The following is an 11,270-nucleotide window of genomic DNA, read 5'->3' on the forward strand; positions in this document are numbered from 1 at the left end:
TGGTAAATAAATAAATTACTGGAAAAAATGAAATAAAACTTAATTATTGTCATTTTTAGAAAATGAAAAGCATAAATCAAAAGTAAATTAGTGAAATGGCAAGTGCAGAAGCAAAAAAAAGTGAGTACACGTGGAGACAGGTCAGTGGGTGAAACTTTTGAACTGTTTTTCTTTGATGTGCATTGGCATGGCAGTGCCGTTTTCATGGTTTATTTTAATAGGACGGAACAAAATATTCGGGCGAAGATTGCTCCTCGCCATGATCCCTTAACAAAAACCAAAATATCTTTTCTTGTAGATTTCTTTGAATCGTCAAAATCTAAGATTTTCTTTCTTTTCTTTTCTCTTTCTTCGCTTATTCTTTAATGGTTTCCATGTCTTCGCTTTGTTCTATAATTTAGTTAAAAGAGAGTCTTGCATGCTTTTGGGGGTCTTCTTTTACATTTCCAAAGTTTCTTTATACATCTTTTCTACTTGTGTTTTTTTGTATTCCAAGATCCAAAAGGTTTTTAAGGGTTTGAAAATATGTTGCAAAGAGCTGCTAGCAATGCTTATTCATGGTGGTGGGCTAGCCATATTAGAACAAAACAGTCGAAATGGATGGAACAAAACCTTAAAGGTAATTCATCTGTTACTTGATATTTTTTTCATTAAATTGTTGTCGAAAGTATAATCATTTCTGGGTTTGGGCTGATATATTTGCTTTCCCCATTTTATTGGATTTTTAATTTATGAATGAAAGCTGGAATTTGGGTATGAGTTTCCAGTCTTTTTTCTAATAATCTTTTATATAAATAACACATTGTAAATGCAGATTGACAAATAGAGTTCGATTAACATAGTTGATCAATCCATTGTATTGAAACAAATAAAGGAAATCTAAGAAAAATAAAGAATCCATTAAACAAACTTACCTTTCTAAGCATTGCATTTGGCTTTGAGACACTCGAGCAATATCTGTATGACTGGAAAGCTGTCTAAGAAAACACAATGAATTGCAGATATTGAGGAAAAGGTATCCATTGTGATTAAACTCATTGACGAAGATGGAGATTCGTTTGCCAAGAGAGCAGAAATGTACTACAAAAAGAGGCCAGAATTGATTCAATTTGTGGAAGAATTTTACAAAGCTTACCGTGCCTTAGCCGAACGGTACGATCATATATCAACAGAGCTGCAAAATGCAAACAACACAATTGCTTCTGTTTGTCCGGAACAGGCTCAGTTTGCAATGGTTGATGACGAGGAATATGGCTCACCCAAATTCACAAAGTCTCCAGTAAACTATAAAGGCGATGTCCCCAAGGTTCCAGACCTTCCTGTCAAAGATTTGAAGAGTTTAATAACATCAGCCACGAAGAAAACGGAACCTAAGAAACCAACGAAAGTCACTACTGATGCGGTTCCTAAATCTGGTTTGACCAAGGCTGAGGGGCTTGAAGAGATTCATAAGCTTCAGAAACGAATCCTGGCATTGCAGACTGAAAAAGAGTTTGTTAAGGGCTCTTATGAGAGTGGACTAGCCAAGTACTGGGAAATAGAAGATGAGATAAAAGCATTGCAAGAGAAAGTTTACAGTTTGGAAGATGAATTCGGTGAAGGTAAGGTCATTGAAGATGATGAAGCTCGAACCCTTATGACAGCGAAAGCTTTACAATCATGCAAAGAGACATTGGCTCAGATGCAGGAGAAGCAAGAGAGGTCAGTCGTGGAAGCAGAAGTGGAGCAGAAAAGGATCAAGGATGCCAGGGAGAAACTGGATTCTCTCAAGAACAAGTTTCACTTAACTGAAGTCGGTTGGGAACGACCATCTGATGTACATAACTCAGGAATAGTAGCAGAAAGGTCTAAAAAATTTGAACAAGAAGCGAGTGATACTACCCAGAAGAGAAAGGAGATGGAGACCTCGATACCAAAGATAAAGGAGCAATTTGAGGTTGGCCTTTGTGAATCTTTGACTGTAGCAGAAATGGTGGAGAAGGTTGATGAACTTGTGAACAAGGTAATCAGCTTAGAAACTGCATTCTCATCTCAGGAAGCTCTTATCCAGAGACTTAGAACTGAGGCTGATGAGCTTCAAGCCCAGATTCAGACCTTGGAAGATGTTAAGGCCACACTGATTCATGGAAAGAATGATTTGAGGAACAAGCTAATGGAGATGGAGGAGAAGTTTCATGGGATTCAGGATTTGAATCAGAGGGTTGAAGACCAGAACAACAATCTCCAAACTCATTTTACTGAAGCACATTCTAATATTGATCACCTTTCAGAGAAGGTGCACAGTATGAAGCCGGGTGAGAAGCTTGAAATAGAGAAGAGCTCCTCAGGGGAAGCCAAATCATCAAAGGAAGAGGAGATTGGAGATTATGGCAAAATGCCAAAGGAGGTTAAAGCAGGAAAGGAGTTTGTGGTAGAGCATGCATCGGAAAGGGAGAACTCTCCAGCTGAAGTCAAATCCTCAAAAGAGTCTGAAGAACAAGAGAGGAGGAATCTGGATGCAAGTGATGGCTGCAAAAGCCTGCAGTCTGCAAAACAAGCTAAGGTTGTGGTCTCTGATTCATTATCAAGAGAAGAGGATTGTGTGGTTAAAGTGTCATCGACAAAAGAACCGGAAGAACGAGGAGAAAAACTAGATCATTCTGATGGTTGTACGAAGGGTGGGGATGTGGAATCAGAAGTAAGGGAGGATCTGAAACTAGAAAAGGGGGAGGAGGCAGAAGAACATGATTCTGTTAGAACTTCTACAGATAAAGGAGGCATTCACCATGAAATTTCTAAGCCTTCGGAGAAATGTGAAGACCTGATAGTAGAGAACAAAGTTGATAAGCAAGCTCCTTTGCTGACAGTGGACAACACTCTTGTAAAAGTTGAATCAAAAGAACAGGAAAGAAGGCTAGAAGATGCATCAAAGGGTGGGGATACAGAACCAAAAGCAAGGGAGGATCTGAAACGAGAAGAGAGGGAGGAGGCAGAAGAACATGATTCTGTTAGAACTTCTACAAATGAAGGAGGTGTTCACCATGAAACTTCTAAGCCTTCAGAGAAACGTGAAGACCTGGTAGCAGAAGACAAAGTTGATAAGCAAGCTCCTTTGCTGACAGTGGACGCTGTTGCCAAAGTTGGATCGAAAGATCAGGAAAGAGGGCAAGAAGATGAATCAAAGGGTGGGGATACAGAACCAAAAGCAAGGGAGGATCTAAAACTAGAAGAGGAGGAGGATGCAAAAGAACTTGATTCTGTTAGAACTTCTGCAAATGAAGGAGGTGTTCACCATGAAACTTCTGAGCCTTCAGAGAAACATGAAGACCAGGTAGCCGAAGACGAAGTTGATAAGCAAGCTCCTTTGCTGACAGTGGATGCTGTTGCCAAAGTTGGATCGAAAGATCAGGAAAGAGGGCAAGAAGATGAATCAAAGGGTGGGGATACAGAACCAAAAGCAAGGGAGGATCTGAAACTAGAAGAGGAGGATGCAAAAGAACATGATTCTGTTAGAACTTCTACAAATGAAGGAGGTGTTCATCATGAAACTTCTAAGCCTTTGGAGAAATATGAAGACCTGATAGCAGAAGACAAAGTTGACAAGCAAACTCCTTTTCTGACCATGGACACTGTTGCCAAAGTTGGATCAAAAGACCAGGAAAGAGGGGAAGAAGATGAGCCTGACTGGAAGCAGTTGTTCTCTAAAGGTATGGGAGACAGGGAGAGGACTCTGTTGATAGAATATACTATGGCACTTCGGAAATACAAGGAAGTGAAAAAGAAGCTCGTGGAAGTAGAGGCAAATAACCAGAATATGTTGTTTGATATTATGTTGCAGCTAAAGGAACTGAAGAGCCATAATGCCATGAAAGATGAAGAGATTCGATCCTTGCGTCAGAAATTAAACCTTTTACAAACAAGTATTGCTGAAATCAACAGTACTGATCAATATGTTGATCCTAGAATAAGCACTGAGAAACTAGTAGTGACTGAAACATCAATAGCACCAGCACACAAGGAGGAAGGCAATGAACCAACGGTAATGAACCCGCCTTCAACAATGTCAGCAATTGAAGCAAAGTTCCGGATGAACATTGATGCATTGCTAGAAGAAAACTTGGAATTCTGGTTTAGATTCGGCACTGCGTTTCATGAGGTGCAGAAATTTGAAAATGGAGTGAAAGATTTAGTGGGTGAGGTATCAAAACTTGGAGAAAGACAAAAGCAAGAGGGAAGTAGCACAAAAAAATATTCACTAAAATCAGATGTGCGACCCTTGTATGAACATCTGAAGGAAATACAGCATGAAGTGACTCTCTGGGTGGAAAACAGTGCATCACTAAAAGAAGAACTGAAGAAGCGATTTTCATCTTTGTGTGAAATTCAAGAAGAAATAACAAAGGCTTTGAAAGCAAGTGCTGAAGATGATGATTTCAGCTTCACAAGCTACCAAGCAGTGAAATTCCAAGGTGAGATTTTGAACATGAAACAAGAGAATAACAAAGTTGCAGATGAACTGCAAGCTGGTTACAATCGTGTTACAGCACTACAGATTGAAATTGAAAGAAATCTGGCGAAGTTGAGTGATGATTGGGGTCTTTCTGGATCAAAGAGCCATCAAAGTAGCGAACCACAACAGTCACATAGTCGGTCTGGGGTTCCTTTGAGGTCATTTATCTTTGGTGCCAAACTAAAGAAGCAGAAGGCATCGATTTTTTCCTTTGTACAACCTACACTGCATCGGAAGTTCAGTAGTTCAAGAAGTGGCAACCAATAGATAAACAGATTGGTTGCCTGTATAAGCTCATACTTAAAAAAAGTTATTTTTTCCCTTTCTCTCAAAGTTGATTTCTTCCTTTTGTGAATGCAGCAGTTTCCTTTTCTCATTTTGTTTAATAACTGGGAAACTATGTTTTCAGTTGGCTGTAGATGTTCTATTTCATACATAGTCTGTACTTACAAACGGGATAGGAATATTCACTTATTTGTATCCTTCATTCTCATTTAACTCAGCTTTAACAAATTGCCTCAACTTTTTCAAGTTTAATTGTTTCAATGGCTGAAGGCTTCAACTTTGAAGTGCTAGTAAGGAAAAAATGAAACATAAGGAAAAAGATGCCTTGTGATTCTGCAAAACTATTTTTATTGCTAGAAACTTGAATGTATATTAATGCCATTTCATTTAAGAGCTAATAAATTAACTTTGACATAATACTAAATGCTTAATTGCACTTTCCACTGTTTCAGCAGGATTTGTTACTAATAATTTGGCATTCAAAACACGTTAAAACAACCACGTTTTGGGATGGGGGGAGCTGCTGCAGGCTCCAGACATATTCCTAGATTCATTTCACTAAAAGGTTCAAGGTTTTTATCTCTTAATTGCCCTAGAAGAAAGACATGTTAAAATAAAAGCTTTGGAGTGAGTTCAAGATTGCAATGGTTTCAAACAAAATTCCCTAAAGATGAACTATAAAATGAAGAGATTTTTCGATTGCTGTAGTTGAGGCACTGAAGAGAAAAGCAAGCAAATATGCAATTACTCGGATATGGGAGTGTTCAAATTTTTTCAGATTTCAATGTATTTGGAGTCTTTAGAGGATCATACCTCCACAATCATGTCCAAGTATGCATGCAACACATGTCGGACAAGGGAATTTCAAGAAAAATGAGAAGTCAAAGCAACATAGATACCAGGACTTAAAAATGTTCGTAGGGTTTTCCACTGTTACTTAAGACATAGGATGTATCTTCAATTATATCCCCTTGTTAAGTGAAAAGCCTATCACAGACTTGCATTGGAACCATAAGACTAATTTACTGAAAATCACAACCATCTGACTGAAAAACTGCATTACTTTCAATATGAACTTTCTTGTTTCATTGAAGATATTGCAAATGGCACTTCAGAGCACAAAAAGAAAAAATGACGAAGTATTTCAATTTTAGAAAATAAAACCTGGAAAAACAGCAATTTATAACTTTATTTTTATTTTTTGGAGGGGGATAATTACTTTTAATTGTACTGTATAGTCTTCACATACAATACAAATTTGCAGCAGTCTTAGATCTCTTATTAACAAGTCGTTTATAGAGCAGCAAATGAGAGCTCTGATACAATCCTGGCCCCCCTTCCCTTGGCGATGTATAGACCTATGTGATGCATAAGATCCTGCCATTCCAAAAATTTTCAAGGAGTTTCTATCAATAACCAAACAAGCAGCCCAAGGTTTTATACATATATATATGTGAGCAAAATATCTTTCCGTTATTAAAGAAAAAAAATTAAGCTGGCTGATGAAGGGACTCAAGATAACTTCAGTACTGAATCAAAAGTAAAATTATCAGCAGTTATTACTTTCAAGGAACCAAAAGGTAGTTTGAATAAAAAGAACAATATCAGCTGTTAGCTTGCTAAAAATTTTATTACCAGCAATGCTTTGAAATGGTTTATAGTGAAAAGTAATTGTTACAAACAATATAAAGGGATCTAAAAACCAGAAGAAGAATTGGTTGATTGATATACAAGTGAAACTGAGAAGACAGTCATGTGATTAAGATGACTCTATGGTCAAATTACTTGCCAATTCTAAGAAGATTAATGAGCTTGCACATTGATCCAAATGTAGAATGAAAATGCAAGTTAAAGAAGGATCAAGGAAACCACACAAGACGACAGATGATAAGACATTAGGTGCAAAAACTGACTGTCAACATCAAAACCGAAGTACCTGTGGATGAGCCAAAGCACCATTGATATCTTTGGCAACATGAACTGGAAGATCGAAAGTTGCACAAGCACCAGAGTAGACAATCACATCCTCAAGAGGGGTAAGCATCCTACGATTTCGAGCCGACAGAGTGGAACATACAAAATCCAGTACACATATGTCTGTACATATGCCGACAACCAGTATCTTGAGAATGCAAACGAGGTAGGTGAGAATAGACCGAAAATCTTACATAACAAAGCAATATATTAAGTCATTCTCACATATACCAATACAAAGAACAATGAAAACTGAAATGTTGAATAAAAAAGACACTCACAGCTTTAATCTGATTCTTCTTAACCCAATCTACAAACACATTTGAACCATCTTTCTCAACTGAACCAAGGAAACCATCAATACAATCTTTGCATTTAAGTGTTGCATTGGCTTCATTCTCTAGCCATTGGAGATCTAGGGTACATAAACATGGATGTCTTTCAATTCATATAATGAAAAAGGAACAAACATGTAAATTAGAGTGATTAAGTACCAGGAACCAATCTAGCTTCATCAGTTCCAGCAATGCAATGAGGTGGGTAGGGAGGCTCAGGAATATCAGGATGATGGGAATCAAGGAAAGCAAAAACAGGCCATTTTTCCCCACAAAATAGCTTGGCTAGTCTCGCAGATTCTTTAACCATATAAGATATTTGTTTATCAGGTTTCACTGGAGCCTGTATGACCATGAAACAACAAAACAAACAAAAGACAAAACCCCAGATTACTGTTCATCCAAAATATAATAAATTGAGTGTATTTTATGGGGAAAAATTACCAGATTTCCAGCTCCAACGCTGCAGAAGCCATTAACAACATCAACAAGAACAAGACCAGTCTTAACATCTTTCGAAAGAACCAAAGAGCCTTCTTCAACAGGAAGCTCTTTCTTCAACAGATCAATCGTCGCTGACACCATCTTCCTCTGTATTGTTTCTTTGACCCCCCAAAGGTACAACGAATTGAAACAGGGAAGATTATGAATATTGGTATTTGGATGAATGAATGTGCGTTTGCTTCTTTATTTATTTATTTTTTCAGTGGTTCAAAGACGCAGTTGAATGGGAAGTCAAAAAGAGGTTCGATGACTACAGTGGATGAGGAAACTACGATCAAGCAACCATTGCAAACTTAGATTCCTTGAAATTGACCACATAGTATTCAAGTAGGAAGGGTGGGTGGGTGAGACCAAGTTTGGAATAAAAAAAAGGGAACAAAAAGGGTCACGTAAAAACTGAGATCCCATTTGTTAAGCGTTTTGGTTACGGCTTCCTCCAACCTCCATTGGAGGTCACTCAATTTCTTTTCCCTGTTTTCATAACCAGTGGAACCGGTCAGTTTATTAATTTTTTATTCAAAACCAAATAAATTATTAAAATTTGATTTAACTTATTTTAATTCAATTTACTTTATTTGAATCCGATATATCAACTAACTCCCGATTCATCGGTTCAATTCTACAACCATATTTTTTCTTAAATAAAAATATTTTCAAACTATAAAATAAAAAATAAAAATGATTGGTAGAATCTTAGATGCTTTGATGATTCAACTAAATTTGAAATAAAATTTATTAAAATTTGTGAACGAGTTGAATCTTTGATAAATTTATTTTATTTTAGTTATTTCTCAATTTATAAATAGGATAATAATACGTTTCAGTGCTTCAATTCACGTCCTCCTTCATTAATAATAATGTTCATACTAATTGAGCTAAGACTCAACAATCTTCTTAAATAGTAAGATTTGATATTTAAACTTTAAAAAAATTAATGTATATTTATATTTTGTAAATATCTAATATATTTGAATTATTAATATGATACATGTATTTTATAAAATATCTAAATTGGTATTTATATTTTAAAAATATTTAATGGGATATCTGAATTATCAATATGTATTTTATCATTGTACTGATGTTAACACAGTTTGTGAAAATTTGACACGTAATTTTTATTTTCTAAATCATAAAGTTCACATGAATAATATAGCATTATTAAAAAACTAAAAATATAATTAAAACAAATAACTAAACCTGCGGTCAATTTTTTTTTTGGTTTTACTTAGTTTTTCAAATAATGTTATACCATTCATGTGGGTTTGATGATTTAGAAAAAAAATTACATGTTAAATTTTCATTGGTTAATTTAGCAATTCACTAAAGGTGTTAGCACAAAGCATCATAATAAATCATATATTAATAGTTTAGGTACTACATTGGACATTTTATGAAAGTAATGGTACCAAATGTAACATTATCCCTAAATTTAAATACATTTTCGATTTAATCAATTATTAGCCTCGTTTGGTTATTAGTGTAATAACACAAGGAAAAACTTATTTATTACACATGTATTACAATAATTAGACATAAAATAAAGAATAGTTAGTACAAATTTAAAGTTGAAACTAGAAAGATAAGTAAAAGCTATTGTAAAAATAAGACATTTTAAAATAAGCGGAAAACTTTTCTTCTCTTTGCTAAAAATATGTCATAAAAGTGACTAAATATTATCAATTGAATTAGTTTATTGCTAACTTATATACTAAAACATGCATATAAAATAATATTTTAACCAAACATAGCATTTAATAGTTAAAATGAGTATTCTTAGGATGATTTATAAGGACAGTAAGTTTTGATTTGATTAATAAAGTCATTTTAAGAAAAACACTTAGGTTTAAAGTGGATACAGGTGAATTAATCTTACAATTGGTCGAATCAAGTTTACTCTAAACCTGGCCCACCCTAACCCAAGATAATTAAGAAGTTGTATCTCTATAAATAATCTTAGTTAAGGTAAGAAATATCCCTAAAATTTTCCTCCCACTCATCTTCTCGCCTCTGTTCTGTTAGAATAATTAAAATATTGATACAAAACTTAGTAAATTAGGATCTGCCATGCAAAATTATTAAGAATAAATTATGAATAAAATGAGATGCGGAAGCGTACCTGAATCCATCGATTCCTTGAAATTGTTTAGATCTTATGGTTTTGATCTTCCAAATTAACATACAAGAAATTCAAAAAAAAAATTGCTCTCTTTTTTCTAAAGATGAGATATTAGAAAAGTTACCCTATGTGTAATTTAGGGGCTATAACCCTAATATATAACTTTTGCACATAACCCTAATTTCTAATCAGCCTATCATTAATTAGAAATTAGTTACTAGAGTATCTATACATATTTGACTCATACTTTATTTAATAATTAAAGCCCAATAAACCTTAATCAAATTAAATCACTTCTAATTTGGATTAACCTATTATGATAGTAAATAATAACATCTAATTACCCTTATTATATATGTGATGTTCATATTTTCCGACAATCTCCCACTTAGACCATATATATTAATTACTCTATAATTACATGTCATTATATAACCTTATGAGCTCAAAACTTTACTATCATATCCAAAAGGTATTCCAAACAATCTCGTTCATTAATTATGTTAACATAGAACTAATGCAACTTTCGTTACATATATATCGTAACTAAATCCATTCTTGATCACGTATATTGACATACTCAGATGACATAGATCAAGTTTGGATGTGTAGCATGGAAATTACATGCAATGTGAACCAAACATGCGTATTTCCAATTGATCCTCTTTAAACATGAATGAGGTCAATATCAAATAGAGTGAATAAACTTAATACTTCATTTCTGGTCAGAAAATAACCAAATACATAAATATCAAAAAACAAACATAAAGAAAATAAAATACAAACTCCCACTAAACCATGATGTCTTCAAATAATGTAACATCCGTGTGAATAGTATGCTTATGAAAGATCTTGGGTGGTAAACCTTTTGTGAGCGAATCTGCTATCACGGAGTTTGTTCCAATGTCCTTTATGGATATTTGTCCATTTTGCACCCTTTATTTCACAACTAGGAACTTTATGTCAATATGATTTGACTTAAATGAACTCCTATTATTGTTGGAATACAACACCGCTAACTTATTGTTGCAAAATAATTTGAGTAGTTTTTCTACATTCTCTAAAATGCGCAGCCCAATGACAAAGTTCCACAACCATATTCCATGGTTTGATGCCTCATAGCATGCTACAAACTCTGCTGCCATAGTGGAAAAAGCTACAAGTGTCTGTTTGACACTTTTTCATGATACAGTTCCTCCAGTTAATAGGTAAATATAGCCTGATGTAGATTTCTTGCTATCTTGGCACCCAATGAAATCAGAATCAAAATACCTTACAACCTCCAAATGATTTGATCTCTTATAAGTGAGCATGTAATCTTTTGTTCTCTGAAGATACCTCTTAACCCTCTTGGTTGCTATCCAATGATCCATACCAAGGTTGCTTAAATATCTGCCTAACATTCCAATAATGTACACAATATCCGAACATGTACATACATGAGTATACATTAAACTCCCAACAGTTGATGCATAGGGAAACTTTTGCATTTTTTGAATTTTAAGGTTACTTTTAGGGCATTGAGTAAGACTAAATTTGTCTTATTTAGCAACAAGGGTGTCAC

The 11,270-nt window shown here is 34.8% G+C and overlaps 2 protein-coding genes across 3 annotated transcripts; one reads left to right on the plus strand and one right to left on the minus strand.

Annotated features, from left to right (window-relative positions):
- The first annotated feature begins 247 nt into the window (after positions 1 to 247).
- LOC105804139 (protein NETWORKED 2D) lies at positions 248 to 4,963 on the plus strand. Its single transcript, XM_012636626.2, has 2 exons — positions 248 to 619; positions 1,002 to 4,963. Exons 1-2 carry the CDS (start codon positions 526 to 528, stop codon positions 4,754 to 4,756), a joined length of 3,849 nt encoding a protein of 1,282 aa, XP_012492080.1. The 5' UTR covers positions 248 to 525; the 3' UTR covers positions 4,757 to 4,963.
- Positions 4,964 to 5,939: 976 nt separating this feature from the next.
- LOC105804140 (nicotinamidase 1) lies at positions 5,940 to 8,076 on the minus strand. 2 transcript variants are annotated; one of them, XR_008190979.1, is made up of 5 exons: positions 7,528 to 8,076; positions 7,243 to 7,426; positions 7,030 to 7,163; positions 6,711 to 6,937; positions 5,940 to 6,151 (listed from the first exon to the last, which is right to left on the minus strand). XR_008190979.1 is itself a non-coding variant. In XM_012636627.2 (5 exons), the coding sequence occupies exons 1-5, from the start codon at positions 7,666 to 7,668 to the stop codon at positions 6,068 to 6,070; spliced, it is 729 nt and encodes a 242-aa protein (XP_012492081.1). In that variant the 5' UTR covers positions 7,669 to 8,072; the 3' UTR covers positions 5,940 to 6,067. The 2 variants fall into 2 exon arrangements, 1 of the variants encoding a protein (XP_012492081.1); XM_012636627.2 differs by having other exon boundaries at positions 6,711 to 6,896; positions 7,528 to 8,072.
- Positions 8,077 to 11,270: the final 3,194 nt, after the last annotated feature.

Source organism: Gossypium raimondii, chromosome 11 (genome assembly GCF_025698545.1).
Source record: "Gossypium raimondii isolate GPD5lz chromosome 11, ASM2569854v1, whole genome shotgun sequence".
NCBI classification, from domain to species: Eukaryota; Viridiplantae; Streptophyta; class Magnoliopsida; order Malvales; family Malvaceae; genus Gossypium; species Gossypium raimondii.